The sequence below is a fragment of the Pan troglodytes genome, chromosome 18 (genome assembly GCF_028858775.2).
Source record: "Pan troglodytes isolate AG18354 chromosome 18, NHGRI_mPanTro3-v2.0_pri, whole genome shotgun sequence".
In the NCBI taxonomy this organism is placed as follows: domain Eukaryota; kingdom Metazoa; phylum Chordata; class Mammalia; order Primates; family Hominidae; genus Pan; species Pan troglodytes.
Genome location: NC_072416.2, coordinates 48,111,789 through 48,126,237, shown reverse-complemented (window position 1 = coordinate 48,126,237; position 14,449 = coordinate 48,111,789). Strand labels below are relative to the sequence as shown.

At 48.4% G+C, this 14,449-nt stretch overlaps 1 protein-coding gene, 1 long non-coding RNA gene and 1 pseudogene across 4 annotated transcripts in view; 2 read left to right on the top strand and 1 right to left on the bottom strand.

The window, feature by feature from the left end:
- TENT4B (terminal nucleotidyltransferase 4B) overlaps positions 1–4,295 on the bottom strand; it is an 81,583-nt gene extending 77,288 nt beyond the window's left edge. For 2 of the 3 annotated variants that reach the window (XM_016929804.3, XM_016929805.3), the window contains exons 1-2: positions 2,121–4,295; positions 896–1,414 (exon numbers count right to left, since the gene is read on the bottom strand). In XM_016929804.3, the coding sequence (XP_016785293.2) occupies positions 896–1,414; positions 2,121–2,275 (674 nt within the window). In that variant the 5' untranslated portion in view covers positions 2,276–4,295. Of the gene's footprint in view, positions 1–895; positions 1,837–2,120 lie in introns of those variants that run through there. The other variant, XM_009430762.5, reaches the window with a different exon arrangement.
- Positions 2,120–14,032, top strand: LOC107968844 (uncharacterized). Its single transcript, XR_008539799.2, has 4 exons — positions 2,120–2,204; positions 4,806–4,904; positions 10,533–10,586; positions 13,870–14,032. It is a non-coding gene; the product is annotated as an uncharacterized LOC107968844 (long non-coding RNA).
- Positions 3,414–3,503, top strand: LOC112205937 (small nucleolar RNA SNORA70; annotated as a pseudogene).
- Positions 14,033–14,449: the final 417 nt, after the last annotated feature.

The window sequence follows — 14,449 nt, the reverse complement described above, 5'->3', positions numbered from 1 at the left end:
TCACTAGGGGTCAGGTAAGATTCCATTTTCTAAGAGCTGAACTTTAAACAGAAAGTCACTAGTGGTGCAATATTCACTCATTAGCATAAATCTCTACCCCCTAGAATGAAAAGCATTGGCTGCCTCTGCCAGGATGACAACTTTACAGTGAGAAGCTGGAGCCGCGGACCATGAACTCCTGGAAAGTTCTATCAGGGCCTCAGAAGGGCTCACCACCTTCACCAGCCTAAACTTAGTGGTCACCCATCCCACGCCACCCTCTCCATAGACAGGCCATCTGTGATATGGGAATTTTTTAAAAATAAAAAGATGGGCCAAAGGGTCAAGAGCAGGCAATGCCTTACAGGGCTGACATGATTGCTGTCTGGGACTGGGGGATGGGGAGGAGCATTCTGGATGTTTCTATTCTTGGCAAGGAAAGCACCTCCGGGTCCTGCACCATCAAAAAACACTCACACACCAATGTTCTCAGGGAATGAATGATAGGCCCGTGCTAAGCGGTCTCATCTTGAGTTGTGATGATGGGGAAAAAGGTGTGGAGGGCTGGAGGCGGGGTGGTGGTCAAGGGTAGATGTGTTTAACTAAGGGGGATGGGAGGAGAGTGAATGGATAAAGGGGGGGCCTGGGGAAGGTGTGGACGGTTAAGAGGGAGGGGAGGAAGGTGTGGACGACTAAGGGAGGACAGGAGACGGAGGGTGTGGACGGCTAAGGAGGCTTGGGGAAAGGTCTGAACGACTGGGGGGTTGGGGATGGCCAGCAGCACCCCCGTGCAACAGCAGCGAAGGCAGGCCGTGGGGGTGGCCGCTCCTAGACCCTCACAACCCCCCTCTGTGGGCGTGTGCCCGGCTGCGCGTTCGCACCGGCCAGGCCATCGGGCCGCAGGGCCAGCACTCACCCCACGACTCCCTGGTTGTAGTTCCTCCGTTTCCACGGGGTCCCGCTGTACACGACCCCGCCGCCGTCTGCTCGGCCGCCCCCCGCGGCCCGCCCTCCGCTGGGCTGCAGCAGGCTGTAGTTGAGTCCATACGTGCTGGCCTTGTTGTCGCGCTTCCTCTTGTTGCTGCTGCCCGAGGCCGAATCGGCTGGATCGGCGGCGGGGACGGCGGCCGAAGGGTGCGGGGACGAGGACGCCGAGGGAGGCGAGGACGCCGAGGAGCCCGCCCGGCGGGCCCAGGCCCCGGGCTGGTGGTGGTTGTTGTTGTTGTTGGTCGTCTCTAGGGGCAGGAAGTCCCGCTGCTCCGCGGGCAGCGCGTGGCTGCCCAGCAGGCGCTCCCCGGAGCGATACATGCCGGCCGGGGCCGGGGCCGGGGCCGAGGCCGCGCCGCCGGGGCTGCCGGTGCTGCTGCCGCTCCCGCCGGTGGCCGTGCTGCTGCTGCTGCTGCCGCTGCCGCCGCCGCCGCCGCTCGCGCCGCCGCTGCTGTGACAGTGGTGGTTGAAGTAGAGGTTCCTCAGCCCCTGGGTCGTCTCCCAGATCTGCATCCACAGACTGTTGGACGGTCCGAGCTGCTCTGGCTGAAACCAGGCGATCCTCGGATCCATCAAACGGCGGCGGCCGCTGCCCCCGCCCCTCCCGGCCGCCCGCAGGGCCGCCGCCGCCGCCGCCTCAGGCGCACGCCCGGCCTCGGCTGCTGCTGCTGCTGCCGCTGCTGCTGCTGCTGCTGCTCGGGGCCCGCCGCGGGCGGCGCGGTCGCGCAGGGAGCCCGGCCGGCGCCGGCGGCGTCGCTCCCGCCCTCGGGGGCTCCGCGGGCCCTCCCCCCCTCCCTCCGCCCCTCCGCCCCTCCGCCGAGCCCCTGTCACTGGGGTCCCCGTGCAAATGGCGGCGGCGGCGGCGGCGGCTCCACAGAAGAGCGAGCGGCGGCGGCGGCGGCGGCGGCGGCAGCGAGACGCGCCTGCTCCGTAGCGTCCTCGCTCCTCGGGCCCCGGGGCGGGGCCTCTGCCGGCTCCGCCCCTCTCGCTCCGCCCCCCCCCCACCGCCCCGCCCTCACGCGCTCGCCCCGCCCCCGCCGCGCCGCGCAGCAGCCCGGGAGGCCGCGCCGTGCGTCACAGAGGCCGCGGCGCGACGGGGCCGCAACCGCCTGGTCCAACCGTACTTGCGCCATCTGTGGAGTGGTCCCACGTACCTGGGCGTCCGGGAGCTTCTGACGCGCGCGCGGCTTCTCCGCCTCGGCTTCCCCGGTGCTGAGCGTGGACGAGGCCGCATGGAGGTTGCCGCCCGCCCCGCAGGGAGCGCGTTGTGGGAGGTGCCACCCCGCCCCTCTCTCCTCGCCCCTCCCATCGCTGTGGCCGCCGGATCCTGGGCCCTCGCAACCCTTCCTGACGTCTTGGCTTCTGCCTGCTTTCTAAAACACTTTCTTTAAAAAAAAAAAAAAAAAAGCCTATAACACTTTTTCTGGTGGGGTGGGGACACGCCCCCTGCCCGAGCGCGTGCCCCGGGGTCCTGACGCGGGCTGCGCGAGACCCTGCACGGCTACGTGTGCCGCGCCCTGCTGCGCCCTGGCCGGGGTGGGGGACCCCTCACCCCGGCCTGAGGCCACAGAAACCTGTACCCCATGCATAGCCCTGGGGGAGACCACTAAGACTGAGAGTGTGAGCCAAGGGCGGAAAGCCGCAGCCGCACACTCAACCCACTTTACAGGGACACGCAAACACGTGTAGATGCACAGAGAAGCAGACACACTCCTGCGCGGCGTAGCAAAGACGCTCTCCTGCCCTAAGGTGCACCAACAGCCTTAGAAAGCTCTTCTGAGTTCAGCATTAAATTTTAAGAAAACCCAAAACCTTTTAAGCCTAAAATGAAGATTTAGCATCAGCAAAGATTGTCCACTAGGTCGTTATTTGCATGTCTTTCAAATCTCAGTGGTTAAAAAGCCAAGGAAAGGGGAATGTTAAGTATTTTAAATCAAGAGACTAAAAGAAAGTAAGTGAACAGCTTCTATGTGGGCCCTTTAAGGTTGGTCCAACGTCCAGAACAAGTCCCTGATGCCTGATATTGGCCTTCCATTTTGGGAGCTCAATATCCTGGAAAGTTTTTATGACAAATAGTGGAAAACTATCAAAGAACTAAGTGTCGCTCTACCTTTTTCTTTCTTTCGAGACTAACTCTTGCTCTGTCATCTGGAGTTCAGTGACTCATTCACAGCTCACTGCAGGCTCGGTCTCTTGGGTTCAAGCGATCCTCTTGCCTCAGCCTCCGAGTAGCTAGGACTACAGGCACGCGTCAAGATGGCATAGAGACGAAGTTGCTCTGCGTTGCCCAGGCTGGTCTGGAACTCCTGGACTTAAGCGATCCTCCTACCTCAGACTCCAAAACTGCTGGGATTACAAGGGGGTGAGCCACCACGCCTGACCTTACCTTTTTTTTTTTTTTTTGGTAAGAGAATAAATAGCATGACCAGAAATACGGAAAACACACAAAGACCCTTCAGCTGCAAACAACAGCTTCCTTGATAGTTTATGCAGCCTGTTTCTTGTATGGGCTGCTCTAAGAGACCATGGAGACAGGCCTTTCAGATGTATGTTCATGTCTTTGACCTTGCACTACGCCAATGTAGGCTCCAGGCAGATATTCGAGGTGCCTTTGAAAAGCTCCAGGGCACTGTGGCCAGGGTTCACATTGGCCAAGTTATCATGTCCATCTGCAACAAGCTGCAGAATAAGGAGCATGTGATTGAATCCCTGCTCAGGGCCAAGTTCAAGTTCCCTGGCTGCCAGAAGATCCACATTTCAAAGAAGTGGGGCTTCACCAAGTTCACTGCGGATGAATTTGAAGACATGGTGGCTGAAAAGCGGCTCATCGCAGATGACTGTGGGGTCAAGTACATCCCCATCATGGCCCTCTGGACAAGTGGCGTGCCCTGCCCTCGTAAGGGCTTCCACTGTGCTGCCCCCTCTTAATACTCCCCAATAAATCCTACTTCCTGTCCACCAAAAACAAACCAAAAAAACCCTTCGGAATTTTGATTCATTCAATTTGATTGTTGCTGTTGCTTTACTAGAAATCAGTATTAAAAGTTTTCTGTGTCCGGGGGCGGTTGCTCACACTTGTAATCCCAGCGTTTTGGGAAGTCAAGGCAGGCAGATCACCTGAGGTCGGGAGTTCGAGACCAGCCTGACCAACACGGAAAAACCCCATCTCTACTAAAAATACAAAATTAGCCGGGTGTGGTGGCGCATGCCTGTAATCCCAGCTACTCAGGAGGTTGAGGCAGGAGAATCGCATGAACCCAGGAGGTGGAGGTTGTGGTGAGCCGAGATCTCGCCATTGCACTCCAGCCTGGGTGACAGAGCGAGACTCTTATCTCAAAAAAAAAAAAAAAAAGTTTTCCCTGAATGAAATTTGCTATGTACTAATTATTACATAGCCAGGAAAATAAGTAGCCATATTTTTTGTGTTATTTACACTGACAAAAATAAAACATTGTATAGAAATAGATTTTGTTTGCTGACCTCATATTTGTTTTAAAAATTGAATCTCTGGCCGGGCGTGGTGACTCACACCTGTAATCCCAACATTTTGGGAGGCCGACGCGGGCAGATCATGAGCTCAGGAGTTCCCGAGACCAGCCTGGCCAATGTGGTGAAACCCTGTCTCTACTAAAAATACAAAAAATTAGCCGGGCGTGGTGGCACATGCCTGTAATCCCAGCTACTTGGAAGGCTGAGGCAGGAGAATCATTTGAACCTTGGAGGCAGAGGTTTTGGTACGCCGAGATCGCGTCATTGCACTCCAGCCTAGATGACACAGTGAGACTCTGTCTCAAAAAAAAAAAAAATTATATATATATCTATCTCTCTCTCTCTCTCAGCAGGGTGCAGTGGCTTATGCCTGTAATCCCAGCACTTTGGAAGACTGAGATGAGAGGATTACTTGAAGCCAGGAGTTTGAGAACAGCCTAGGCAACATGGTGAGACCTCTGTCTCTACAAAAAATTTAAAAATGAGCTGGGCCTTTTCCTTTAACGTAGGATCAAGGTAATAAAAAAGAAAAAAATATTCAACATGAAATTTGGAGGAGACAGATATCCAAACTATTATCAGATGCTAATTCATCAGTTACACCATAGTAATATCCTAAGTATGTTAAGTAAAAGGCTTTCTTCAGCAAAGTATCAGAGATACATTTGATTTACATACTTTTGTAAACTGTATCTTCTCAGGATGCGGGGTACTTAAGATCCATGCTTTCAGGCCAAGTGTGGTGGCTCACGCCTGTAATCCCAGCAATTCAGGAGGCTGAGGCAGGCAGATCGCTTGAGGTCAGTAGTTTGAGACCAGCCTGGCCAACACGGTGAAACTCCATCTCTACTTAAAAAAAGGAATTAGCCAGGCATGGTGGCCCACATCTCTAAGGCCAGTTACTCAGGAGGCTGAGGTGGGAGAATCACTTGAACCTGGGAGGCAGAGGTTACAGTGAGCCGAGATCGTGCCACTGCACTCCATCCTGGGTGACAGAGCTAGACTCCGTCTCAATCAATCAATCAATCAATCAATCAATCAATAAAATTAGCTGTGCTTGGTGGCGAGTGCCTGTGGTCCCAACTACTCGGGAGGCTGAGGTGGGAGTATGGCTTGAGCACAGGAGGTCGAGTCTACAGTGAGCCATGTTTGTGACACTGCACTCCAGCCTAAGCGAGATCTTGTCTTAAAAATAAAAATAAAAATGACCAGGCGCAGTGGCTCATGCCTGTAATCCCAGTACTTTGGGAGGCTGAGGCAGGAAGATCACTTGAGCCCAGAAGTTCAAGACCAGCCTGGGCAACACAGCGAGATTTTTGTCTCAAAAGAGAAGAAAAGGAAATAAAACTAAAAAATTTAAATATATTTTCTTAAACCCTGCTTGAAAAAAAAAAATTCAGGAGAGGCATGGTGGATTACACCTATAATCCCAGTGCTTTGGGAGGTTTAGGCCGGAAGGTGGCTTGAGGCTTGGAGTTTGAGACCAGTCTGGGCAATATAGCAAGACCCTGCCTGTAAAAACAATAATAATAATAGTAATAATAATAAAATTTTTAAATTCAATCTCAAGACATAAGGTCAGGAAAACATTTTCCTTTTTAATTCAAATAAGAACAATGGAAAGCCCAAAACACTAAACATTATTGGCTGGGCGCGGTGGCTCACGCCTGTAATCCCAGCACTTTGGGAGGCTGAGGTAGGAGGATCACTTGAGGTCAGGAGTTTGAGACCAGCCTGACCAAGATGGTGAAACCCCATCTCTACTAAAAATACAAAAAATGTAGCCAGGGGTGGTGGCGCACACAAGTAGTCCCAGCTACTCTGGAGGCTGAGGTGGAAGGATCACTTGAACCCGGGAGGCAGAGGTTGCAGTCAGCTGAGATTGCACCACTATACTCCAGCCTGGGTGACACAGCGAGACTCCATCAAAAAAAAAAAAAAAAAAAAGATGTTATCAAGGTCCCACCAACAGAAATACCCACTGTGAAGATTGTTAAACATTCATCCAAAAATCTCTCCATGCATATGTACATGTTGAAATACAGGTATATATTCCAGTCTCTTAAAATATTTCTTCAGGACCAGGCACGGTGGCTCACACCTGTAATCCCAGCACTTTGGAAGGCAGAGGCAGATGGATCACTTGAGGTCAGGAGTTTGAAAGCAGCCTGGACAACATGGTGAAACCCCATCTCTACTAAAAACACAAAAATTAGCTGGGCCTCATAGGTGCACACCTGTAATCCCAGCTACTTGGGAGGCTGAGGCAGGAGAATCACTTGAACCCAGGAGGCAGAGGTTGCAGTGAGCCGACATTGCACCACTGTACTGTAGCCTGGGTGACAGAATGAAACCCTGTCTCAAAAAAATAAATAAAATAAAATATTTATTCAGACATTCTAGAACACATTAAATGCCATTGATATCTAAGTTTTTTCAAGGTACTCAAAATTAGTAATAGCACGTGCAAGAAATTAACATTTGTTATATTTGAGTGCTGATTTCCTCAGGCAAAGGTTAAGAACTACTAAAGTATTGGCAAAATGATAAAAATTAGTTAACATACATAAAAATACATTGTAGGCCGGGTGCAGTGGCTCAAGCCTATAATCCCAGCACTTCTGGAGGCCAAAGTGGGCAGATTGCTTCAGCTCAGGAGTTTGAGACCAGCTTGGGCAACATGACAAGACCCCACTTCTATAGAAAAAAATGTAAAAATCACTTTATGGTGCCGGGCACGGTGGCTCATTCCTGTAATCCCAGCATTTTGGGAGGCCGAGATGGGTGGATCATCTGAGGTTGGGAGTTGGAGACCAGCCTGACCAACATGGAGAAACCCTGTCTCTACTAAAAATACAAAATTAGCTGGGCATGGTGGTGCATGCCTGTAATCCCAGCTACTCAGGGGGCTGAGGCAGGAGAATTGCTTGAACTTGGTAGGCGGAGGTTGCAGTGAGCCGAGATCGTGCCATTGCACTCCAGCCTGGGCAACAAGAGGGAAACTCTGTCTGAAAACAAACAAACAAACAAACAAAAAACCTTTATGACCAGGCGCAGTGGTTCATGCCTGTAATCCCAGCACTTTGGGAGGCCGAGGTGAGCAGATCACTTGAGGTCAGGAGTTCAAGACCAGCCTGGTGAACATGGTGAAACCCCATCTCTACCAAAAGTACAAAAAACTAGCCAGGCGTAGTGGCGTGTGTCTGTAATCCCAGCTACTTGGGTGGCTGAGGCAGGAGAATCACCTGAACCCAGGAGGGGGAAGTTGCAGTGAGCCAAGATCATGCCACTCCACTCCAGCCTGGGCAACAAAGGGAGACTCTTGTCTCAAAAAAAAAAAATAAATAAAAACTTTGTAGACTGTGATGTGTGGGCCTAAAGACAAGGCATTACTGTGTCCATTCACCTGGAAAGAATGCATGTTGGTTAGCTGTGTAACTTATCCTTGTTTCAAGGCCTTCAGCAAATCTTTGTTGAATGTCTGTCACCCATGCAGAATTGAGCTAATTGCTTTAGAGGAGATAAATAAGCAACCAGGGCCTTTGGCTGCCTTCCATGAATTTCCTGTCTGGTTGAGGAGGCAAAAAGAAGTAAATATTTAAACTCAAATTGCAATTCATTCAATTAATTCAATAAATATGGTCTTGACCAACTATTAGATGCCAGATTCTGGGGATACAGCAACGAACAATTCTGATGAGGTCCCTGCCCTGGTGGACCTAGTTTGCCAGTGAGCAAGGGAAGCCTATAAAGTCAGACAGTGGTAAATGCGATGAAGAAAAAGAAGGCAGGCTAAAGGACAGTGACAGTATGCTATTTTTAGATAGGCTAATCAGGGAAGGCTGCTCTGAGGAAGCGATATTTGAGCCGAGCAGTAAGCAAAGGAGTGGGCTGTGACCATCTAAGGAATGGTCCATTAGACAGAGGGGATGGCAAACACCAAGGCCCTGGGTCAGGAACCTGCTCTGGGCCCAACAAGATGAGGCACTGTGATTGAGTGTCAGATGTGTGCCATGGTATAGAATTATAAAGCATGTCTTCTGGAAGGTACCTTAAAAATCATTCAGCTGGGGCCGAGTGCGGTGGCTCGCTCCTGTAATCCCAGCACTTTGGGAGGCCAAGGTGGGCAGATTGCTTGAGCCCAGGAGTTTGAAACCTTCCTGGGCAACATGTTGTTTCTCCTAAAAATACAAAAAATTAGCCAGGCATGGTGGCCTGTGCCTGCAGTCCCAGCTACTCAGGAGGTGAGGTGGGAGGATCGCTTGAGCCTGGGAGGCAGAGGTTGCAATGAGCTGAGATCACAACACTGCACTCCAGCCTGGGTGACAGAGTGAGACCCCATCTCAAAATCAATCAATCAATCAATCAATCAGCTCCCTGGACATGGTGGCACAAACCTATCATCTCAGCTACAGGGGAGGCAAAGGTGGGAGGATCCCTTGAGCCTAGGAGTTCGAGATCAGCCTGGGCACCCCATCAATTTTAAGAAAAAAAAATTTTTAAAGAAAAAAATTATGCAGCCCAAAGTAAAACAGTTGGGTATTTCGCATACACTAAAATGTACAGTTGACCCTTGAACAATTCAGGGTTGGGGTAATGACCTCAGTCGCACTATTGAAAATCGGCATGTAGCTTTTCTTTTTGAGGCACAGTCTCACTCTGCTGCCCATGCTGGAATGCAGTGGCATGATGGCGGCTCACTGCAGTCTCAACCTCCCGAGCTCAAGTAATCTTCCTGCCTCTGCCTCCTGAGTAGCTGGGACTACAGACGCGTGCTGTCAAACCCACCTAACTTTTTCTATTTTTTGTAGAGAAGGGGTCTCAGTATATTGCCCTGGTTGGTCTTGAACATCTGGGTTCAAGCAGTCCTCCCCACTTCAGCCTCCCAAAATGTTGGGATCACAGATGTGAGCCATCACACCTGGCCAGCATATAACTTTTGATTCCTCAAAATTTTAACTACTAGACAAGTGTGGTGACTCATGCCTATAATCCCAGCACTGTGGAAGGCCAAGGCCGGTGGATTGCTTGAGGCCAGGAGTTCAAGGCTTCAGTGAGCTATGATCACACCTCTGCATTTCAGCCTGGGCAACAGAGAGAGATCCTGTCTCTAAAAAAAAAAAAACCAGGCTGTGCACCGTGGCTCACACCTGTAATTCCAACAGTTTGGAGGCTGAGGTGGGAGGATTTCTTGAGCCCAGGAGTTTGAGACCAGCCTGGGCAACATAGTGAGACTATGTTTATATATTATATAGTGATATAAAATGTAAATAATTTTATACTATTTTATATTATTATTTAAAAAATTATTTTATATATATATATATATATATTTTTTTTTAGATGGAGTTTCGCTCTTGTTGCCCAGGCTGGAGTGCAATGGCATGATCTCGGCTCACCGCAACCTCAGCCTCCCAGGTTCAAACGGTTCTCCTGCCTCAGCTTCCTGAGTAGCTGGGATTATAGCCATGCATCATCACGCTTGGCTAATTTTTCTATTTTTATTAGAGACGAGATTTCTTCATGTTGGTCAGGCTGGTCTCGAACTCCTGACCTCAGGTGATCCGCCCGCCTCGGCCTCCCAAAATGCTGAGATTACAGGCATGAGCCTCTGCCCCCGGCCTATAGTGTATTCTTAAAGTAAGCTAAAGAAAATAAAATGTAAAAAAAAGGAAATAAAATAAAATGTTACTAAATAAATTATAAGAGGCCAGCCCCAGTGGTTCATGCCTGTAATCTGGGCACTTGGGAGGCTGAGGTGGGAGGATCACTTGAGCCCAGGAATTAGAGACCAGCTTGAGCATATAGTGAAATCTCATCTGTACAAAAAAATTTTTTTAATTAGCTGGCTGTGGTGGCACACACCTGTAGTCGCAACTCAGGAGACTGAGGCGGGAGGATTTCTTGAGCCCAGGAGGCAGAGGTTGCAGTGAGTCAAGATCGTGCCACCCGTACTCCAGCCTGGGCAGCAGAGCAAGACCCTATCTCAAAATAAATTAATTATAAGGAAGATAAAATGCATTTACAGTACTGTACTATATTTGTTGATACCTTAACTTCATGTCATCTGTTTACAGGATGAATCATCTATCCGAAATGGCAGGCACCCACAGCTGCAGACCTCAATCTGGGTAGGGTACATAGCAAGCAATTCAACTTTTTCTTCTAATGTCAAGACTTTCCTCTGCTCCTTGGGAGCACTTCCAGCATCATTAGAATGGGTCCCATAAGTGATACAAGGTTTCTACTCGAGAACTGAGAGAGATCACTTTTTACTGCTATGTACAGTTTGCCAAAGAGACAACTGCTCACACAGATGATTAATGGTACCTGGTGTTTTAAGCAGATGTTCTCAATAACAACTAGAAGTAACTACAAAATTATTATAGTACTGCACTATGTACTACAGGTAATTTTTTTCAGTTATGATTTACTATCGCATCTTTGTTTGTTTACATTTTTTTCAACTGTGAGTGATGCCATGTATAATCTGTAAGTATATTTGTGCATCAGTTTGGGCAAATTTTAACTTTTTTTTTTTTTTTGAGATGGAATCTCGCCTTGTCGCCCAGGCTGGAATGCAGTGGCACGATCTCGGCTCACTGCAATCCCTGCCTCCCGGGTTCAAGCAATTCTCCTACCTCAGCCTCCTGGGTAGCTGGGACTACAGGTGCCTGCCACCACACCCAGCTAATTTTTGTACTTTTAGTAGAGACGGGGTTTCACCATGTTGGCCAGGCTAGTCTTGAGCTCCTGACCTCGTGATCCACCCGCCTTAGTCTCCCAAAGTGCTGGGATTACAGGTGTGAGCCACCGCACTGGCCAAATTTTAACTTTTTATAACAGGTTTGTGCATATTTTATGGTAGTAAATGATAAAATACACTAATGTCTACACATATCTTGTGCATTCCTACCTGACTTTTCTTAATTTTTTTTTTTCTTTGAGACAGAGTCTCACTCTGTCACCCAGGCTGGAGTGCAGGGGCGTGACCTCGGCTCATTGCAGCCTCCGCCTCCTGGGTTCAAGTGATTCTCGTGCCTCAGCCTCCCAAGTAGCTGGGATTACAGGGGTGTGCCACCAGATCCAGCTAATTTTTGTATTTTTAGTAGAGATGGGGTTTCACCATGTTGGCCAAGCTGGTCTCGAACCCCTGACCTTAGGGGATCCACCCGCCTTGGCCTCCCAAAGTGCTGGGATTACAGGCATGAGCCACTGCACCTGGCCAACTTTTTTAATTTTTTTTTTTTTTTTTTTTTTTTGCCATTTCTAGGCTATTCTCCAAGTTTTCTCAAATTGTCCCAAATCTCTGAAAATTTTCCCCATATATTTATTGAAAATATCCACATATAAGTGAACTCACACAGTTCAAAGAACAACTGCATTCACTTTCCCCAACAAATCTTCAATGTTTTATCCCAAATAATCTACTACTGCATTTTAAAAAATAGACAACACCAATTTCAATAATCAATTTTACTCAGCGTTTTCATTTTGCTATTTAGAACAAAAGAGCAGACATTTATTGGAGTCTTGAAAATCGTCAACATTGATAAGCCAAAAAACGCAGCTATCACAACCCCAGACATGTTCCTCCACAATTTAGCATCCCGTTCATTCTCAATATTTTTCTTCCTAGGCAAGAAAGATGTTGAATTGATAGTCTTAACTTGTAAGATTTACTGAAATGCCAAAGTTCTACAGAGTAAAAATTTAGTAGAGAAATAAGAAAGAAAACTACCCAAGAATCATGCAAATTTAAATGTGTTTTCATTTAGTTATTTGTTCTTTTTAGAACTGAAGTGTCACTTTGTCACAGGCTAGAGTGCAGTAGTGTGACCTTAGCCCACTGCATCCTGGAACTCCCGGGCTCAAGTGATCCTCCTGCCTCAGCCTTGCAAGTAGCTGGGACTACAGGCATGTGCCACCATGCCAGGCCAATTTTTTCATTTTTTTGTAGAGATGGGGGTCTTCCTACGTTGCCCAGGCTGGTCTTGAACTTCTGGCCTCAAGCAATCATCCCACCTGGTCTGGCATTACTATGCTAGTCCAGCCTCCTACTTCCCTGGTAAATCTGCAGGTTTTCCCAGGCTGGTCTTGAACTGCTGGCCTCAGATAATCCTCCCATCTTGACCTCCCAAAGTGCCAGGATTACAGGTGTGGGCCACTATGCCCGGCCTTGATTTATTAACTTGAACAAAACAGGAGGAAAATTCCACAACTACTACCTGGTATTATTAATAATTGTCATTAAGGCAGGATGTGGTGGCTCATGCCTGTAATCCCAACACTTTGGGAGGCTGAGGAGGATATGATTGCTTCAGCCAGGAGTTCAAGACCAGCCTGGGCAACATGATGAGACTCCCCATCTCTACAAAAAATAAAATAGGCTGGGCGTGGTGGCTCACGCCTATAATCTCAGCACTTAGGGAGGCCGAGGCGGGCGGATGACCAGAGGTTAGCAGTTCGAGACAAGCCTGACCAACATGGTGAAACCCTGTCTCTACTAAAAATACAGAATTAGCCAGGCATGGTGGCACATTCCTGTAATCCCAGCTACTTAGGAGGCTGAAGCAGGAGAATCGCTTGAACCTTGGAGGCAGAGGTTGCAGTGAGTTGAGATCGAGCCATTGCATTCCAGCCTGGGCAACAAGAGGGAAACTCCCTCTCAAAATAATAATAATAATAATAAATAACAATAAGACAAAATTAGCTGAGTGTGGTGGGGTATGCACCAGTAGTCTCAGCTACTGTGGAGGCTGAGGCAGGAGAATTCCTTCAACCCAGAAGTTCAAGGTTACTCCTGGGTTGAGCTATAATCCTGCCACTGCACTCCAGCCTGGGCAACAGAACAAGACCCTGTCTCAAAAAAACAAGCTGTCATTACAACTAAATTTTTGACAGTATGTGATTAAAGTACTTTATTCTGGAGTTAGTAAAAACCATAAATAATAGTTTCTTAATATTAGTATCTTCATCATTTACATTATGAAGCATTTGCTCCAGTTATGAATAATCTTAGGCCCCATTTACAAACCTTCCACTTTTTGCACAAAATATATGTTATTGTTTCATGTTATTTTTCTCCTTCATAAATACCAGGAGGATTCCAAGTAGGGAAATATTTTTCAGTGAGACTTAAAAATAATTAGCAATGTTGAAGCTTGTATCTTGTTCAGGGTAATCCAAATTTATTTATTTATTTATTTTTGAGACAGGGTCTTACTCTGTCACCCAGGGTGGAGTGCAGTGGCCCAATCATGGCTCACTGCAGCCTCCACCAACCTCCTGGGCTCAGATGATCCTCCCACTTCAGCCTCCTGAGTAGCTAGGACTAAAGGCATGCACCACCATACTCAGCTAATTTTTTCTTTTCTTTTTTTTTTTTTTTTGTTTTTTGTTTTTTGTTTTTAGAGACAGAGTTTTACCATGGGCTGGTCTTGAATTCCTGGACTCATGCGACCCTCCTGCCTCAGCCTCCCAAAGCACTGGAATTAGAGGCATAAGCCACCTTGCCCAGCCAAAATGTCTTTTATGTCTACTGTTCTAGAAACAAACTTGCTCAGTTTACAAGCCACTTTGGGGTCTTGGTGTGTGATAGTTAATTTTATGTGTCAACTTTATTGGGATACAGGGTGCCCAGATTAAACATTATTTCTGGGTGTATCTGTGACAGCGTTAGTAAAGCAGATTTCTTTGGAGCTCGTATGTGAGCCTGAAGAAGACTTCTGTCTCCTATAGCCACAGAGCTGAGACTGCTGAAAATCAAATGCAGAACCTCATTCTGTGACTGACTGAATTGTATCCAGCCTCACAGGGCATCTACTGTTAAAGTGAGCATATTGATTGGGAAACAATAGGATCCTGGAAATTGAAATAGGGATGTGCGGGAAGACCTTGATAAGAGACATTGAGCCCCGAAAGTCTGATGTATCTCCCTTGCCAGTGGAAGAGGCCTCCCTACCCCAGTGGTATGGGTCTCCCCATCACTCTC